This window comes from Dryobates pubescens, chromosome Z, assembly GCF_014839835.1.
Source record: "Dryobates pubescens isolate bDryPub1 chromosome Z, bDryPub1.pri, whole genome shotgun sequence".
NCBI lineage: Eukaryota > Metazoa > Chordata > Aves > Piciformes > Picidae > Dryobates > Dryobates pubescens.
The window spans coordinates 45,227,265-45,247,785 of NC_071657.1; the positions used below are offsets into that span (position 1 = coordinate 45,227,265).

Genomic DNA, 20,521 nt, shown 5'->3' on the forward strand with positions numbered 1-20,521 from the left:
CATTAATTGCCTTTTGTTTAAAGAACATTGTCAGCAATACTTTCCTTGGCATCAGTATTTCCATTTTTTCTCTCCACTTAGGGTGTGCTAGCTTTAGAAACTATTGACAGAGATGCAGTACCTTACAACAGGAAACACTGATGACACAAATCTACATTTCCTGCTTTTCCCTGTCTTCTAACATCTTCTCATTTCCCCTTTTAATATTTCTTACTCTTCCCTCTTATTGCCCATTTCCTCCTTTTCCTTTCATGAAAACTTGAAAATTACTGGGTAATGATGAGAATCACCAAAGTCGTCAGTGTGCAGTTTTGTCTTGCATTTTTCTGTCATCTCTGTAAGAAATCTAAAGAGAAGGGACAGTAATCTGTCACACATCTTGTTTTGTTATTTCTTGTTCTTTTTTTATTTCCATTTCTTTCTTTCTTTTGTTTCCCAGCTGCAGTTCAGGCATTTCATTCTGAAACTCTTAGGACATTACTGTCTGCTGTCCTAGTTCATCATTTCTGTGTGGGTAATGGCAGAGGTTTGATCCTTTTTAGCTGTTGCCACCATGCAGGTATTTAGTTTCTGAGAGAAAGGTCTGAGAAGTGTTGGGACTTTTTAGGTGTAGGAAATGGCTGCTGTGTGTGAGAGAGAACCAGTAAAGCCAAACTGAAATTCTAAGGTATTATTAAAAAATAAGACCTGGGAGAAGCATGGAATACAATTAGAAACTGGAACAAAACTCATGTATACAGTGTCTGCATGCATTTAGCAATCTGGAAAGTTTACACAGGTTAATTTTATGGTTATACTTCTACATACACTTAGCCCCCCCATAGTTTTATGTTGGGAGGAGTTTTCAACCTGCCATAGCCCCAGAAAAACCTGAGACACAGAACTACAAAATTATTTTGCTTAGTTGTTATGCCTTGGTAAATATGGCTTTCTAAACAAGTGTTGTGGCAGGGCATTTGCTACAGAATACCCAGAAGGATTTGAAAACATCTGTTAAGAACCACCACAGGACTGTGGGGTATGCTGCAAAATGGCAGCTAATATAGTTGAGCACAATCCTTCTTTCTCAAGACTGTCAGCATATGTACATTTAGACAGACATTTCTAAAGCTCTTACATTAACTTTCTGAAATGATTGCTGTTTAGGGTAGGCTTTTGGGTAACAAAGATAACATCTGGCAAAAAACTTTTCAGCAATAGTTATTTACAGAAAGGTAAAGGCTTAAGGACATAGGGAAACCTACTTTCTCATTACTAAGTTCTTTCCATATAATGCAGTAGACAAGAGTTTACATATACACATTGTATTGTACAGCATGAACCTTTGGTAGTAAGGTCATCAGTTTCTCTGAGGATACAACTGGGCTAGGTGTTTAAGTAATGTGATGTCCTGTTGGACCAAATGCTGCTTCAGTCACAAGTTAATCTATACAAATATGTAAAATTTAGTGTAAGAACATGAAATTAATTGCATACTTAGATATTTAAAAGTGAAGAAACCTACATACTTAAGACTTCAGATATTAGCACTGGTTAGGCCACACACTGAATACTGTGCCCAGTTCTGGGCCCCTCAATTTAAGAAGGTCATTGAGACTCTTGAACATGTCCAGAGAAGGGCAATGAGGCTGGTGAGAGGTCTGGAGCATAAGCACTATGAGGAGAGGTTGGGGGAGCTGGGGTTGTTTAGCTTGGAGAAGAGGAGGCTTGGGGGAGACCTTATGGCTGTCTACAACTACCTGAAGGGAGGTTGTAGCTAGGTGGGGGCTGGTCTCTTCTCCCAGGCAACCAGCACCAGAACAAGAGGACACAGTCTCAAAACTGCATCAGGGGAGGCTTAGGCTTGAGGTGAGGAGAAGGTTCTTCACAGAGTTGTTAGCCATTGAAATGGGCTGCGGAGAGAGGTGGTGGAGTCACTGTCCCTGGAGGTGTTCAGAAAGGGATTAGACATGGCACTTGAAGCCATGGTTTAGTAGTCATGAGGTCTTGGATGACAGGTTGGACTTGATGATCTTTGACATCTTTTCCAGCCTTATTGATTCTATGATTAAAAGTGAGCAATACAGGGCAGTCTACTTAATATAGTTCTTCACTGAGTTCAGTGGACTTCAGCAGTTCAACTAATACAGAATTCCAAAATACGTCTATTTGGAAGAGCCGTGAAGATCATGCAGTCCAACCCTCAACCCAGTACTGAAGGGTCAACACTAAACCATATCCCTAAGTGCCAGGTCCACACAGTGCTTGAACACCCCCAGGGACGGTAACTATACCACTGTCTTGGGCAGACCATTCCAGTGTTTGATAACCCTTTCAGTGAAGAAGTATTTCCTGGTATGTATCTTAAACTGCACCCCCCCTGCAGCTTGAAACCATTTCCTCTAGTTGCTTGTCCTCCTTGCTTTCACCTCCCTTCAGGTAGTTGTAGAATGCAGTAATGTCTCCCCTCAGTCTCCTTTTCTCCAGACTGAACAACCCCAGCTCCTTCAGACACTTCCCATAGGTCATGTGCTCCAGGCCCTTCACATTCCTCATTGCCCTTCAATTGGACGTGCTCCAGCACCAGAACAACATGATACTTGAGGTATGGCCGCACCAGTACTGAGTACAGGGGGGTGATCACCTCTGTGTTCCTGCTGGCCACAGTGTAAGTGCAGATTTTTTAACTTACTGAGGATTATGATTAGGTAAGATACACATTTCTTTTCCTGTAGTCATCTTCTGGTTTCTACTAGGTGTTCTTGAAATGTACCCATTTTATTTTTAAAAAAATGCATGTAGGGATGTTTGGGGTGTTTTTTATTGTTTTTTGTGGATGTTTTTTGTTGTTGAGGTCTTGTTTTCTGTTGCTTTTTGTGTTTTAGTTTATGCAATTGCACGTCTCTGCATTAAGGTTATCTTTTCTTGGCTTGAGTGCTGCTGACGGTCTTTAAAACTGCACTATGAAAATAAACCTTGTACGCTTACTGGAATTGTAAACACTATATCCTATTTTAGACATCTGAACTGAACACTGTCAGCTGTGCATTCTGTAAATAGAGCTTGGTGACCATTTCTCATTTTTTCTTAAGTGCAATGACTGCTGCTGCATTATTCTTAATTGGAAATGACTACAACTAAGTATGAGAATGTTGCAGGCATTGGTCATAGTTTTATATCTTTTTTTTTTTTTTTTTACTTCAATATCATTTGTCAAATCTGATACTATTAATGGTATCTGTTACATACATGACTCTGAGGGGTGTGTGTATATGACTGAAACTGTAATTTACCTTAGAAATCCATCGCAGCACTTAGTTGACTTAACACAGGGAACTATGAATCACAGAATCACGATGGTTGGAAAAGACCTCAAAGATACTCAAGTCCAACTATTATTTAACTGTCTAACTACTTCTTGAAGAGTGCCTGGCCCTTCTTAACTCTGTCTTTCAATGCAGCCTCCCAAGGGACACTGCCAATCAGTCTTCTGAACAGGCCAGTCTGCCCTACAGAAGTCCAAGGTGGCATTTCTAAGCCCCTTCTTACTTCTCGGAGAATTGAATGCTCTTATTATTTCATGATCACTAAGCCCAAAATGGCCTGCAACTTTTAACTCTCCTACAAGTCCTCCTCTGCTATCCAGCATGTCCAGGAAGGCACCTGTCCAGCTCACCAACTGTGCCAGGAAATGATATTCTACATGCCATGTTAAATTTGCACAGGAGACAGCTTATATTTAGATTATCAGTTGGTCCATTTCTTTCAGAGCCCGTGCTTCTGCTTTGAGTCTTCTCATTATGATTTTGATTTACCCAGGCATAGCACAAATTCATTGAGCATGCTGCTTTAAGGTTTAAGGAATTTATTTGGATTTTGGGGCTGTATGTATGTGGTGTATTTAGAAGGTATGATACTGATAGCTTTTGTTTTTTTCTTCCCCACCCCCCCTTTTTTTCTTTTTTTTTTTTTTAGGGCAGGTTAAAGTGTTCAGGGCCCTGTATACATTTGAGCCCAGAACGGTAAGTACATCTAGATTTTAGGATTTTGAGAAGCTTAATTATAATGCTATCTATAATAGAATTTTGTCAGTTCTGCTAGGGCTGGCCTATTAGACTTACTGTAGTGTTTACAGTGAAAAAGCTTATTGATGGCTATCAGTTCTTAATGAGACTAAAACTGCCTGATTAGTCATCACTCTCATTTTTCAAGTCCAGCTCTTCTAAAAAGCAGCATGCTTTCATCTCTAGTATCAGTCTCACCTGCAATCTAAGATAATTGAGAACTAAGAGACTTGATGAACTGGGACCACCCGAAAAGGGGAGGAGGTTAACAAACATAAGATGTATTTCACTGCTGTTGTTGCACAGTGTTCTACTAGAAATGCCGCAATCTTTTTATTTAGTTTCCGGAAGGACACCAATTGGAAAAGGTAGTTGCAGGCAAGTCGAACTCTGGTATGAAAGACTTAGGTGGTTGTGTATTTGCTAGAGAATCTGTATTGTTGTTCTTTATTGTTTTACTCTTTTGAGAGAAGAGCTGCATGTATTCTGCTTTATCCAGGTATTTGTTTTACCTAAGTACACAAGTTCATGTTTTTGTTTCTGCTGCTTTTGTTTTGTTTTTGTTTGTTTGTTTTTTAAAGCCAGATGAGCTGTACTTTGAGGAAGGAGATATCATTTACATTTCAGACATGGTGAGTCTAAGACATCCCATACACACTGAATACTTCTCAGATGCAGCACATCCCTTCTAAAATATTTTCCATTTTCTCTGTAGAGCGACACAAATTGGTGGAAAGGAACTTGCAAAGGGAGAACTGGACTAATTCCAAGCAACTATGGTAATTTCTGGAATATTTTCATTTTGTATGATCATTGACAATGGCAGGAAATCACTAAATGAAAATAACCAATACACTTACTTTCAAAAACTGATTGCAATATTGGCGTTGAACATGCCTTAACCATAGCATTTCAGAATGTGTGGAATATCAGTCATCAGTGTACACCAGCAGGGGGCAGGCTATTGTATGTTTTTATAAGCTAGAGGTGTCTTGAGTTTGCAGAGTATTCATACTTTTGGATCTGCATGTAACAAACAGTTCTCAGTTTTGAGGGAAAGAACACTTTCACTGAAATACGATCTTACAGATGGGACATGAAACTGATTCGCCAGCATTTAGTATCTTTGAGATCAAGAAGTTGGACACAGGGTGAGGTGGCTTCTTACAGCAACAGATAATCAATACTGGATTTGTTAAGTAAGTCTGCACAGGAACAGGAAGCTAAAACAGATTGTGGGCAATTTTGAAGACCTCCTTTGATTTTTTCTTTTTTTTTTAAATAATCTTTTTCTCTTAAGACATGGGACTATTGTTTGCTATTTGTTACCTTTGAATTAATATATTCAGGTACATAAAATTGTTTTCTTAGGGATGGCACCACATTAAATATCTGCATTGCAAATTGACAAGGTCAGTGCAAGGGACACAAATGCCAAGTTAAATTAGTAAACTTTGCTTTATATCCAAGTGAAAGACTTAGAAGAATAAACAAAACAATAATACAGTAAGGTAATGCACCTTATCATTACTATATGTGGCGAGATACAGTGATTAAGAAAGATACATCACCAGTTGCCCACTGGGGAGCCCCTGTGTATTAGTTTAAGCTGACTGACCCCACTAGAGGATTCAGAGAATCTTTCCCAGCAGTTGGAAGAGCCTGCACAGTGTGTCCACCTGTAGGTGGTCTCCAAAGTCACTGCAAGAGCATCCAGCTCTTTGTATTTTTGAATAAACTAGTTTGTGACTTCATATGTGCAAACATCTGACTTCGTCTTCCTTGGATTCTCCCCACAGTCTGGCTGGGGGTCAGGGAGAATCCAAGGGAGTGTCTCTATCTGTTTGGCTTTGACCACATGCTACCTTCACAAGGCCAGACATCTGGCTTCATGGCTTTGATGGTCTACCTCTAAATAAGGAAAACTGAGAATGTATTCATGGCATTTCATCCTCACTAGTAACTATATTTTGTTTAAGCTACATCTTTCACTGGTAGTCATACATATGTCACAAAAGAAGCATAAATCACTAGCAATCAACCAGTGGTTTTCATCACATTCTTATGCATTTTTGGACTGAATAGACATTGCTTTTTCATATTAAACTAAAATCACTTTGAAAAGCCACGAGTACAGACAAGATGGCACAGTTTTCCCAAGTCTTCCTGGGAAATAGAGAAGGCAGAGTTGCTAAATGCCTTCTTTGTCTCTGTCTGTACTGCTGGAAGCTGTCGTCGGAAGCTTGAGGCCCCAGAGAAAGGCTGGGCAAATGAGAAATTTTCCTTGGTTCATGAGGTCTGGCTTAGAGAGCAGTTAAGTCATCTGGACATCCAAAAAGCCATGGGTCCTAATGGGATACACCCAAGGGTGCTGAGGGTGCTGGCAGAGGTCGTTGCCAGACCACTGTCCATCATCTTTGGTAGATCATGGCAGATGGGAGAGGTGCCTGGAAACTGGAGGGGGCAGATACCACTCAAGTCTTCAAACAGCATAAGAAGGAGGACCCAGGTAACTACAGACCAGTCAGCTTCACCTCCATCCCTGGAAAGCTATTGGGGCAACTCATCATCAGTGTTGTGCTTAGGCATATCAAGGACAAGAGACTCATTAGGAGCAGTCAACATGGTCTTACCCAGAGGGAAGGCATGTTTGACCAACCTGATAGCCTTTTATGAGCACATAACCAGGTGGATAGATGGTGGTAGAGCAGTGGATGTGGTTTATGTTGATTTCAGTAAAGCATTTGACAGTCTCCCACAGCATCGAGTAGTGAGGTGTACTGAGAACTTGTTGAAGGAAAGAAATCGGAGAGTTGTGGTCACTAGACACAGGCCTTCAGCTAGGCTCTGTTCTATTGGAGTCCCTCAGGGGTCAATACTGGCACCAGTACTAGTCAATATATTCATAAATGACCTGGATGAGGGAGCAGAGAGCACTGTCAGCAAGTTTGCTGATGACACTGAACTTGGTGGAGTGGCTGACACACCAGAGGGTTGTACTGCCATTCAGTGAGACTTGGATAGGCTAGGCAGCTGGGCAGGGAGAAATTTAATGAAGTTCAGTGAGGGCAAGTGTAGAGTCTTGCACATAGGAAAGAACACCCCCAGGTATCACAACATGGTGGGGACAGAGCTGCTGAGAGAGCAGCAAAGGAATAATGGACGTGGGGGTCCTAGTGGATGGAAGGTTGACCATGAGCCAGCAATGTGCTCTTGTGACCAAGAAGTCCAATGCCGTTCTGGATTGCATTAGAAGGGCTGTAGTTAGTAGGTTGAGAGAGGCTGTCCTCCCCCTCTACTCTGCCCTGGTGAGGCCACATCTGGAATCTTGTGTCCAGTTTGGGGCCCCTCAGTTCAAGAAGGACAGGGAACTGTTTGAAAGAGTCCAGTGTAGAGCCACAAAAACACTTAGGGGAATGGAACATCTTCCTGATGAGGAGAGACTGAGGGAGCTGGGTCTCTTTAGTTTGAAGAAGAGGAGACTAAGGGATGACCTCATTAATATTTATAAATACATAAAGGGTGAGTGCCAAGAGGATGGAGCCAGGCTCTTATTGGTGATGCCCAATGACAGGACAAGGAGCAATGGATGGAAGTTGAAGTTCCATGAAAACAGGAGGAATAATTATTTCCCTGTGAGGGTGACAGAACACTGGAACAGGCTGCCCAGGGAGGTTGTAGTGTCTCTCTCTGGAGACATTCAAGACCTGCCTGGATGAGTTCCAGTGTAATCTGGTGTAGGTGAACCTGCTCTGGCAGGGCAGTTGGACTGGATCTTTCAAGGTCCCTTCCAGCCCCTGACATTCTGTGAAATGTATGCAGAGTAGCAGCATCGCATGACAGATCACATACAGATTGCTAGTACATTAGTAACTGTGCTTGTTCCATGTTGTCCCTTTTTCACTAGGGCACATTATGGTGTGATTCCCAGTCCTGACATGTAATTAGTAGAAATACATGAATTAGAGCCTTCAGTGCAGCCACTGAGACCATGACATCAAATTTCACTTTAATTTGTGACTTTCAGGCTGATTCTATTCTTGCAGTGTGCAAGAGGTGGTCACTTACATATATTAATAGAGAGTAACTTATATATGCTTACCTACATTTAGGTTTCTTTCAAGCATTGAAATGTGTTCTATGCAAAATAAATGCAGCAATTTACTAGTTCAGTTTATGTTCCCTGTGGGATAATTTGGAAAAATTGCTTCTAGAGTGCTTTACTGAAATTTTATCTGAGCAACAGTTGTAATGTCTGTTTTATGCCAAGTGGGAGGATAGGGGTCAGTGATGTTCTGCCTGCACATGTGCAGAAATTTCACATGTAAGCAGAAGAGAAGCCTCTGCATACCTTAAAAACAGAGACTGCCATGAACGTGTCTTCTGACTTAGACAAAGTGCAAAATCCCCAGAGATCGTCTTATGCTGGTTGCCACCATTAGGACTGCCTAGGTTCTGTCTTAGCTATTGAAAGACTGTAGTCTCCTGTGATCTTCTATAACCTTTTTGCAATAGGTGGAGAGACACCTGAAACTACTGTGTCCTGTCAGGTCTTGTGCTCCATCTGCTGGGCTTAAAGGAACATGTTTTAGAATGTGAATGGAAATGCTAATGAGCACAGAATCAGTGTTACCTGCATTAAAATTACTTATTGTTGAACTTCTGACAATTTTTAAAAGACAAAGTTATTTTTAGGCTCTTGAGACAGATGTTAGTATGAATGTTTTCTGCTGTGCAAAACAGGCACTGCTCAAAGTGGCTTACATGTCCTGCTTATGTTATGGGTGACTACACTGAACTGGCTTCTTCAGCTGGCCTTTAAGATTCTGTTCACTGTTAGCACAATTTTATTTTTTTTAAACTGAAATATCAGAACCTAGTGTTTGCATTTTGTTTTGCTGGTAGCTGAAGTTGTGAAATCTTGCAATTACAGGTGTTATGGGAGGAATATGCACTGAAGAGAAGAATAGATAGGCCACAAGAGTCTTGAGACTCATGACAGTAATAGTTTGATCTGATGAAACCTGCTTCCTGTAACAAGTCATAGTGAAAGGGCCCAGAGACCATACTTGTCTCATGCCTGAACCCTTAGCAGTCACAGGGTTTTCCATTTTATGAATGAAATTTTCAAAAAGAGTTTAAAGATCATGGTCCCACTTCCAATTGTAGCTGCAACTGCAGCGCACCGAGGCAGGACCCAGGCACCCACCGTGCGGAGCGGCATGTCCCCCCCACCCCTCTGAGCCAGTCTTTTCTCTCCTGAGGGGGTGGCACGACATGGGCGGAGACTGCTGCGGTGGTGGTGCTTTCACCAGAGGGAGGGAGGTGCTGAGTCACGTGCACTCACTCCTGAATTGTTCTCCAGTTAGGTCTCGTGCCCAGGGACGGGGATGGTGGCAACTCGCCGCAAAGCTGTCTTCAGAAAATCTGTGCTGACCCACACTGAGGTTGAACTTAAGCAGGCAGGTGTCCAGGCAACTGGCTGCAGAGGGTGCTGGAGCCTGGCACCTGAAATGGAGGACAATGGAGATAACACCTGCATGAGGTGTGAGCAGCTTGATTATCTGCTTAATCTAGTGGCTGAACTGAAGGAAGAAGTTGCTAGACTTAAGACTGTAAGGGAAAGTGAAAGGGAGTTGGATTTGAGGAACCAGGCTCTGCAGGGTCCCCTAGCAGAGGGAGGTGACTCAAGATGCAGCAGGAAATGAATACAGGTCCCTGTTAGGTGAGGCAAAGTAAAACCTTCACATCTCCCCTCACCTTCCCAGCTGCCCTTGCAAAACAAATAGGGGGCACTGGAAGTTGAGGGTGAGGTGAATGAGAAGACAGAAGACACACCATCTGAGGTGTTGCCTAAAGCCAAACAGCCTGCCCCCTGCATCAGGACTTGTTCCCTCAAAAAACAGAGGAGGATAATTGTTATTGGTGATTCCCTCCTGAGGGGAACAGAGGACCCCATATGTTGTCTGGATCCTTCCCACAGGGAAGTCTGCTGCCTCCCTGGAGCCCAGGTCAGAGATGTTACCAGAAGGCTGCCTAGTCTGGTACAGTCCTCTGATTACTATCCCTTGACAGTTATGCAGGTAGGGAATGATGATGTGGAAACCAGAGGTCCAAAGGCAATCAAAAAGGACTTCAAGGCTCTGGGAAAGCTGGTTGAGGAGTCAGGGGCACAGATAATTTTTTTTATCGATACCCTTAGTTGCAGGAAGCAATACTGAAAGGAACAGGAAAGCAGGTGTAACTAACAAGTGGCACAGAGGTTGGTGCCACCAACAGAATTTTGGGGTTTTTGATCTTGGGGAACTTTCATAGCACCGGATCAGCTAGCAGCAGATGGAGTACATCCATCCCAGAGGGGGAGAAAGATACATGAGAATAGCCTATCCTACAGAGGTAAAAGGGTTCTAGGAAAGGAGTTGGCAGGACTCATTGACAGGGTTTTAAAATAGATTCGAAGAGGGAAGGGGCTGAAACCCAGTCCTCCCAGACAGGAGTCTGGGTGTGGTAAGCTGGAGTCCAGGGTGAAACCAGCAGCCCAGATGAAGTGCATGTACACTAATGCACGCAGCATGGGTAACAAAAGAGGAACTGGAAGCCAATGTTATAGGAGGAATGTTATGATGTAGTTCCCATCACAGAAACATGGTGGGATGACTCGTGTGACTGGAGCACTGTAATCAGTGGTTGCAGGCTGTTCAGGAGACAGGTGAGGGAGAAGGGGTAGAGGGGTGGCCCTGTACATCAGGGAGGCTCTAGATGCCGTGAAAGTAGAGATCAAGGATGATCAGGTTGAGTGCATAGAATACATAGAGTAAACCAGGTTGGAAGAGACCTTCAAGATCATCGTGTCCAACCCATTAACCAATCCAACACCGCCCAAACAACTAACCCACGGCACCAAGCACCCCGTCAAGTCTCCTCCTAAAAACCTCCAGTGATGGCGACTCCACCACCTCCCCAGGCAACCCATTCCAATGGGCAATCACTCTTTCTGTATAGAACTTTTTTCTAACATCCAGCCTGAACCTCCTCTGGCGCAGCCTGAGACTGTGTCCTCTTGTTCTGGTACTGCTTGCCTGGGAGAAGAGACCAACATCTGTCTGTCTACAACCTCCCTTCAGGTAGTGCCTGTGGGTGAGAATTAGAAGGAAGGCTAACAAGGCTGACATCCTGGCTGGAGTCTGATATGGACCACCCAACCAGGATGAAAAGGTTGATGAATTATTTTATAGGCAGCTAGAGGCTGTCTCAAGATCACCAGACCTTGTTCTTATGGGAGATTTTAACCTGCCAGATATCTGCTGGGAACTTAACACAGCAGAGAGGAGGCAGTCTAGAAGGTTCTAAAAGTGTATGGAGGACAGCTTCTTATCACAACTGCTGTGAGAGCCTACCAGGGGTAAGGCTTTGCTTGATCTTCTTTTTTACAAACAGAGAAAGGCTGGTGGGAGATGTGGTGGTTGGAGGCTGTCTGGGGTCCAGTCACCATGAGATTGAGTTTTCAATATGCAGTCAAGCTGAGAGGGGCAGCAACAAAACCTCTACTCTGGACTTCCAGAGGGCAGACTTCAGGTTACTCAAGTAACTAACTGTGGGAAACAGCCCTTAAAAACAAAGGGATCCAGGAGGTGCTCGACCTACTTCAAGAAAGAATTCTTGAAGGTGCAGGAACAGGCTGTGCCAGTGTGCCAGATGAGCCAACAGGGTCGATGTCTGGCCTGGATGGGCACTGAGCTTCCAAATGAATTAACGGGAAAAAAGAGAGTGTATCATCTTTGGAAGGAAGGAGAGGCAACCCCTGAAATGTTTAAGGATGTTGCTAGGTCATGTAGGAAAAAATTAGAGGCAAAAGCCCATTTAGAGCTTAGACTAGCCTCTGCTGTGAAGGACAACAAAAATCCTTCTACACATATATTAGTGGCAAAAGGAGGGGGAAGGACATGGAGGGTAACATCGTAACAAAAGATGAGGAAAAGGCAGAGGTATTTAACACCTTCTTTGCCTCAAATAGCAGGATAGGCTGTATTCTGGACAACCAGCCTTCTGAACCAGTTGGAGTCACGTAGCAGTATAGTTCCCCTATGTTCCAGGAGGAAGCGGTTAGAGACCTGCTCAGCCAGTTGGATCCCCACAAGTCCATGGGAACAGATGGGATCCATCCTAGGGTGCTGAGAGAGCTGGCAGATGAGCTGGCCAAGCCACTCTCCATCATTTTTCAGCAGTCCTGGCTCACTGGAGAGGTCCCAGAAGACTGGAAGCTGGCCAATGTTGTGCCCATCCACAAGAAGGGCCTGATAAAGGAGCCAAGGAATTCCAGGCCTGTCAGCCTGACCTCAGTGCCAGGCAAGATTATCTTGAGTGTAATAGAATAGAATAAATCAGGTTGGAAGAGACCTTCAAGATCACTGCGTCCAACCCATCATGTAACACAACCTAACCTACTAAACCATGCAACCAAGCACCTTATCAAGTCTCCTCCTAAACACCTCCAGTGATGGCAACTCCACCACCTCCCTGGGCAGCCCATTCCAGTTCTTTCTGTGAAGAACTTCTTCCTAACATCCAGTCTAAACCTCTCCAGCCAGCATGGATTTAGGAAGGGCAGGTCCTGCCTGACCAACCTGATCTCCTTCTATGATCAGGTGACCTGCCTAGTGGATGTGGGTGTGGTGGGTTGAGAGAGAAGGCCCAGCTTTCCCTCCCCCACTAAGAAGAAATAAAAAACCACAGCTAACTCAGCCGGAGAAGCAAAGGAGATGCTGTATTTACAAAGCAATGTGAGACACTGGGTATATATGTACAGAACATACACAGTATTTACAATATATATACAGAAATATACAGCAAGGAAAAATACAGGAACAAGACCCCCACCTCTGGAAGAGGGGGGGTTCCCCCTGTACCCCCTTCACTCCCCCACCTCCCTTTTTCCCCAAAGAGGGTTAGAGGGAGAAAAGGGGAGTTAATAAGGAGGAAACTTTTTGTTAGGCCTAGTGCAGGATTAGTGCTTATCTGTTATCGTTCTGGCTAGGTGCCCAGAAGCAGACAGGCTGGAAAGGGTGAGCGAAGAGAACACACAGGAACTGAGGAAAATTCCAGCTGCACTAAAACTTAAAGCTACATTCTACCAATCTACCAATGAAATTAGTTTGGCTGAATGTTTTGTAAATATGGTATTCTAGAGTGTCCCAGCACTGGCCCTTTCTTTAAGGCAGAGCCGCAAACGGTCACAGTAGGGAAGGCTGTGGATGTAGTCTACCTGGACTTCAGCAAGGCTTTTGACACTGTCCCCACAGCAAACTCCTGGCCAAGCTGTCAGCCCATGGCTTGGACGGGAGCACACTGCATTGGGCTAGGAAGTGGCTGGAGGGCTGAGCCCAGAGTGTGGTGGTGAATGGTGCCACATCCAGCTGGCAGCCAGGCACTAGTGGTGTCCCCCAGGGATCAGTGTTGGGCCCCATGCTCTTTAATACCTTCACTGATGATCTGGGTGAGGGCATTGAGTCCGATCATCATTAAATTTACAGATGACACCAAGCTGGGTGTGGGAGTTGATCTGTTACAGGGTAGGAGAGCTCTGTAGAGGGACCTTGACAGGCTGGACAGATAGGCAGAGTCCAACAGTGTAAGTTTTAGCACATTAAGTGCTGGGTTCTACACTTTGGTCACAGCAGCCCCATGCAGTGCTGCAGGCTGGAGTCAGAGTGGCTGGAGAGCGGCCAGGCAGAAAGGGACCTGGGGAGTACTGTTAGACAGCCAGCTCAACATGAACCATCAGTGTGCCCAGGTGGCCCAGAAGGCCAATGGCATCCTGGCCAGTTTCAGGATTAGTGTGGCCAGCAGGAGCAGGGAAGGCTCTGCCTCTGGTTAGGCCACACCTTGCGTGGTGTGTCCAGTTCTGAGCCCCTCAGTTTAAGAAAGATGTTGACTTGCTGGAACGTGTCCAGAGAAGGGCAACAAAGCTGGGGAGGGGTTTGGAGCACGAGACCTATAAGGAGAGGCTGAGGGAGCTGGGGTTGCTTAGCCTGGAGGAGACTCAGGGGAGACCTTATTGCTGTCTGCGACTACCTGAAGGGAGGTTGTAGCCAGGTGGGGCTTGGTCTCTACTCCCAGGCAACCAGTACCAGAACAAGAGGACACAATCTCAAGCTGTGCCAGGGGAGGATTAGGCTGGATGTTGGGAAGAAATTCTTCACTGAAGAGTGATTGGCTATTGGAATGGGCTACCCGGGGAGGTGGTGGGGTCACCGTCACTGGAGGTGTTCAGGAAGAGACTTAGTGGGGTGCTTGGTGCCATTGCCATGGTTAAGTTGATTGGATGGTGTTGGGTGATAGGTTGGAGTTCATGATCTCAAAGTTTTTTTTCCACCTGTTCTATGCCATACTGTTCTATATTTCTGCTGTTGCAACAGCACAGTGACCAGAAACTACTTGCTGCTACTGTCTGGTAAAACCTAAAGCTTGCAATATGAAGAAAAGGTCTATAGAAGCTTTTACTTCAATATGCCCATCACTATGTTCATTGTTTAACTGGTTTTGATTTGCAGACCTCCTGTAAGTCTTCCAGAGAAAAGAAAAAGTCTCTATAAAACAAATAGGAAGTCTGCTGACAGTAATTCTTTCATAAGTACACATGGCAAGCTCTACGTAGAAAATCTAGCCACCCACAACTGCTCAAAACTATCTTAAAAGTTTATAAAGGGAAGTAACAACCAAGATGAAGTATTATCCGATTCCTAGTGGCATGCAGCCGCTGGTCATTTTCACAAGCTGTCCTTGGAAATGCTTTTCCATACACAGGGAATTGAAGTGTATCTGACATCACTCACAACTCCCTTTTCATATCAGAATCAAATACATGTTGGTTCTTCTGGAATAAATCAAACTTATTTACACATAGGTGTCAAATATCTGTTCAGAAGTAGTTAGAATTAACTCTCTGTTCCATTTCAGTGGCAGAGCAAGCTGAATCTATTGATAATCCACTGCACGAAGCTGCCAAACGTGGTGAGTGTGAAGTGGGTTTTAGTTGTGTAATGCTGAAAGATTATTTTTTTGTTTTCTGGCAAAATAATATATTTAGAATGAAGATGTTCTGCATGTTCTTGATTGTCTGGTGTCTTGAACAAGTTTATCTAGTAAGTTTTGTAGCTTTCAGAAGCTGGGATGGTTTACAAGCCTGTAGAATCTCTGTATACATAGAAAAAAGTATTGGTACTATCCAGAGATTTAAAGATCTTCTGGGAGTATAAGAAAAGATCTGCAGTATGATTTGGGCTGGTTGTTTCATGAATTACAAGTGTTGCTGTTAATCACTTTTTCTTCTTGTGAGTTCATAGGAGGACTGACAGTCATCAGAAAGAACTATGTGGTTCTGTTAACTTAAATAAAAACTGAATTTGCCTTTCAGGCAACCTGAGCTGGTTGAGAGAGTGTTTGGATAATCGGGTCGGGGTCAATGGCTTAGACAAAGCTGGAAACACAGCTCTGTATTGGGCATGCCATGGAGGCCATAAAGGTATCAAGAGATTAATGTAAAATGACTGTTCTCTAGATTTGTGTGTTAGACTGATAAAATTGCAGTACTAAATAATAAAGCCAGACTTTTTAAATGTCATTTTAAAATAAAGATAGAAGGGATGTTAAGTTCTATCAGATGCTCTCTGCTTTGTTGTTGCTGTTGAAGCAGAAATTCTAACCAATGTAACTGTCAGAAGCTGAGTGGGAGTAAGGACAAACCAAAAAGAAGTCTTGTATTGTTTTGGATATTTTATGCAGTAGCATTCCTTTGTGATGACTAGTGGTGGTTTGCTCAATGCAGTCTCACTGTTACAGACTTTCATTAACCAATTGGATCAGTCCCTCATTAAATATTAAACAAAACTTATACTACAATGCAAAAAAAGCCTTTTATGTTTCCAGTAATTATTTCTCTTTGTTCCTCCTACCCCACCCAACCTTGTATTCTGCAGATATAGTGGATGTTCTGTTTACCCAGGCAAACCTTGAGTTAAACCAGCAGGTAGGTTAAACTAACAGGCCCTATCAGTAAAGGTGTGGTGTTAGTCATCCTTGGTACTAGCTGAAAGGTGTTTTTGCTGTATTTTAATCCTGTTGCTTTTCCCTCTAACTCCACAGAACAAATTGGGAGACACAGCTTTGCATGCTGCTGCATGGAAAGGTTATGCAGATATTGTAGAGGTGCTGCTGGCAAAGGGTAAAGATCTTCACCAAGATTTCAACAATTTGTGTGACAGGCTAGATTCCTGAATGTTTATTAATCTATTTTGTTGGGGTTTTTTTAATGTCTTCCTATAACCCATGTGCAGTCCTTAGCCTGCTCACCTGCCTGACTTTGTAGGCCTTGCAAAAAATTTTGGCAGCTGTTTGGAAAGTAGACTTCTCACCTGCTCAAGAATAATTTCATCCTGCTTTGCAGATAAAATTAGGCACTTAACCCCAGAAAAGTAATAACATCTGCTGCCTGGAAAGGGAGAGCAGCCACTATGTTTCATAGCCAAATGTAGCTATGTGAGAACATCCATAATTATTAGTCTGCTTCATAGCAGTCCATTGATGAGATTCCCCTGTCCATTACTTTTGTACCCATGCTACTGAAATTCATATCATAATACTATTGCTCCAGAATAGCCAGGACAATGATTCATGGTGAAAATTTTGTATTACAAAGGGGCAAGAATAGATCTGAAGAACAATGAGAAGAAGCTGGCTTTAGACATGGCAACCAATGCAGCTTGTGCTTCCCTCCTGAAGAAAAAACAGAGTGCAGGTATTTCTCTTATGCTAATATATATTTCATTTTTTAGAGGAAACTTAATAGTTATATCAAATACCAATGTGCTGATAGGCATAAAAATCACTTGAGAGCTACATGGACTAGAAGTTATATTTGGAGGGTTTCAGCACAGCTTTAGTAGACATCAGTGTTTTACCACATTCAGTGTAGCTGAGCTCCACATGAAATGCCATCTTCTGTCAGCAAGAGGCAAAAGAGTTCAGAAGATGTGGAAATAGTAACAGAAGAGAAGGAAATGGAAAACAGGCCCCTTAGAGTGGAGAGACAGAAAGAAAGCAAGGGTGGAAACTACTTTAAGAACAGAATCTCACAAGAGACAGGGTATGAAAGTAAAATTATACGGTACATTCCCTCTTACTCCTGTCACTTCCTTCAGACTAAGCCAAACACCAACAGATACTGATTTTTAAAAACTTCTTACTCCTGTATCTCTCTGAGTGACTGTTAGAGAAACAAGGAAATAATGTTCTCAGATATTTATGAAAGTTGTCTGACTGTCTCACACCTCCATCTCCACTAATAACAGTGTCCTTAAACAAAAGGGTTAGAGATACCAGGCTATTGGAAAAAGCTGATCCAAGACTGAAGTGCTTATGTTTAGTATCACATAATTAGTGCTGCCTTAAGCTTTCAGGAGGCTGCAGTTAGAGTGGAAATCCTAAATGACTTAGACAGGAAAGGAGAAATTATTAACCGGCAGAATTACTGCTTATACGCGTGAGATGTGCAGTCTAGCAGCTGTATTGTTAGTGGGGTAGCAAGAACAGAGGGAATGCTGTGGTTAGTGGTTGTGGGAATTAAATGGTAGAATAGCTGACTGCAGCTGTAGAACGCCAAGAAGAGCAGTTAAAGCAAAAATACTGTCTAACAGGTAATATCAGGACTTAACAGAAAATTGACAATTTTTTCCCATCAGTTTTGACTCTGAAGAAGAGAGTTGCAACAAAAGGCAGAATTTATCCTTTTTCTGTATATTTGTTCATCTTTGCCTGTCACCCAATTCAAGAGTATTCCCTATTGTAATGTCCCTAATAATTGCATTAATGTTTCATATTTTCTGATAATAGGTAACTATCACTTCTGGTGCATTTGCTTCCCTCTCTCTAAATTCTGTCTCATAGTTGACTGCTTTTTCATCTTTAGTCAAGCTATCACCAGTCTTTGATAATGCACAATATTTTTTCTTGTTTGCCCTCATACCAGAGCTGGTTTTCTCAGTCTAACTGCAATTTCAGTGTTAGCTTTCTTGTTTGTTTTTCTGTTTTAATTTAGCCTTTTATAGTCTCCCAGACATCACTGATCTGTATACTTTCCTTATATTTTTTTGTTTTGTTTGTTATTTTTATTAGTTTCATTAATCTATGTCAACCGATCCTAGATTTCAGTATTTCCAATATCTGTGACTTAAATGGTTTTCTTTTTCAGAGGTTCAGTCCCATTTCAGTAGTTTTATCCTTATTTTCAAGTATGTTCCTCTTGAGAGATGTCTTATATTATAGTCCATCTATAAAACATTTTATCTTGCCAAGGAAGCTTACTGTTCCTCACTTGAATGTTAATTTTGTGGTTTATGTTTGTACTCACACATTGAAATGTCACAATTGCTGAAGTGTATTCAAAGAAATGAAAGTTATTAAAATCCTGTCATATAAATGCAAAAAGATTGTTATTTGTGCTCCTGAATGAGGGAACAATTGTTACACTGAAGAAACAGGATTTAGCCTTTCTCAAATTACGATCCCTTAAACACAGAGCTTTAAAAAGTCTTTCTTTTCTTTCCTTTCTTCTTTTGTTGCTTCTTTACTCAAAAAGGATAAAAAAGTCCTCTTGCATTTCTTTTACCAGAATACAATTTGAAATTTACTCCTTTTTGTCCTTCCAGAAGTCTAGGATAACATGCTGTCACTTCTGTGCCAGTCTTACTATGTCTGCATCCGATACTTCTAATACTTTGTTTTAATATGTTACTGCAAGGCTATGACTGACAAGGATCTTACGGTTTGTGGATCTCAGCAGTACAGTGTAGTATACTTTACATACATCTGTATTCCCATTCCCATATATTTGAAAATCTGTTGGCTACAGATTTCAATAATCACCTATCACAAAAAGCATACACTGTGTTATCTTTAGTCCCAAAAGTAGATGCAGATCTCCAGATGCTGCTGCACATCTGTGGATATATCGTATTACTCCTGTTTTCTGATTACTGTCTTACAGAAGCTCATTAATTAGATTTAAATAATACTTATTCATGAGAAACTAGTAAGAGGAGAGACTACATTTGATTTTCAGCAGAAAACGGCAGCCAGCTAAGCACTCAGAATAAAACCATACAGACTCTTCCACTAACTCACCCATCTTTTCCTTTCAATTTAAAGGTAACATATACAGAATACACAACTGAAGAGTTTCAGCTTTTCTGTACAGGTTCCAAGGAGCCAGAAGATGGCTTTTCCAGTTCATGAAAAGACAAAATCTTTCATGTAGGAGATGTGATTACTGGTTTAGCCCTTCCTTTGAGATCTGTATTACAGCCCCATCTGTGTAGCTCTAACTTCTCTAAATGACAGAGGATGAAGTTTCTTAGACACTGGAGGTGTTCAATAGGGGATTGGATGTGGCACTTGGTGCCATTGTTTAGTCATGATGTCTGTGGTGACAGGTTGGACTTGATCTTTGAGGTCTCTTCCAACCTTGGTGATTCTGTGGTTTGCAAGCATTGCAAGTGTGAGGCTTTTTCTGATTTTATCCTGGATTAAGAGTGAATTTTGTTTCTTTACAGGTACAGTCCGAACATTAAGTAATGCAGAGGAGTACCTTGATGATGAAGACTCCGATTAGTTTTTTTTTGTTGTTTAGCTGAAAGAACTATAACTTACGTTGCCTATGTCATTCCCAAAACATACCTTTACAACTGTAAAAATGTGTTACTTAGAGTATTGCAGTCTTCCAATGTGGCATATGAATGACTGAGAGTGAAATCATGCTTTCCAAAGGAATAATCTTTATGTATGCCAGAAGATGTCATATTTTAAATTAGAGTTCCTTTGGAATTATTTTGGAGAGGAAGTATGACCCTCCTCATTGAATGGGCAGAGAACCGTCTTTGAAACTCATGGGTTTCTTCTCAGGCCTTCTCAGTAAGTGCCTTACATATCTGCTCCTCAAACTGAAAACTTCCTCTACAACAGCAGGACACCATTGCTAACATTTCTCCAGATCTCCCTGGATATAGGTTACTTTGTGCAAATAATACTGGCAGAGTAAGTACTGTCTGACAAGCATGAATGGAAGTGCTGTCATGCAGGGTAGGGTGATCATCTTTTGCCCACATGAAGCCAGCAAGACAGGGTTTGATTTGATAATTCTTCTTGTATTTTTTTGACAATTTGTTTACCTTCATTTCTTTCTGTACCACTCTAAGGGGTAGAATGACATAGGACAATCGGCCCTCCATGCTTTGTCTTCTCTATTGCTATGGGCTCAATCCCTGAAATGTAAACTCAGGTGAAATGTTTAAGTCAGTTTTTCTTGAGAAAGACACTCCATTTTGGATTTAATGACTTGATTATTTTGCTTTTTGAAGTCCATTATGCTGAAACTATTCATATTGAAGGTAAGATAGACTATTTTTCTATTTATCCTGCCTAAATTT

The 20,521-nt window shown here is 42.3% G+C and overlaps 1 protein-coding gene across 1 annotated transcript in view; it reads left to right on the forward strand.

Moving 5' to 3' along the window:
- The window catches only part of OSTF1 (osteoclast stimulating factor 1), a 33,539-nt gene extending 13,369 nt beyond the window's left edge, over positions 1–20,170 (forward strand). Inside the window, exons 2-10 of the mRNA XM_054178836.1 lie at positions 3,955–4,001; positions 4,625–4,675; positions 4,759–4,822; positions 15,000–15,053; positions 15,457–15,564; positions 16,019–16,068; positions 16,185–16,263; positions 16,738–16,836; positions 19,649–20,170. Of these exons, the coding sequence (XP_054034811.1) occupies positions 3,955–4,001; positions 4,625–4,675; positions 4,759–4,822; positions 15,000–15,053; positions 15,457–15,564; positions 16,019–16,068; positions 16,185–16,263; positions 16,738–16,836; positions 19,649–19,707 (611 nt within the window). The 3' untranslated portion in view covers positions 19,708–20,170. The remainder of the gene's footprint in view (positions 1–3,954; positions 4,002–4,624; positions 4,676–4,758; positions 4,823–14,999; positions 15,054–15,456; positions 15,565–16,018; positions 16,069–16,184; positions 16,264–16,737; positions 16,837–19,648) is intronic.
- The last annotated feature ends 351 nt before the right edge of the window (positions 20,171–20,521 follow it).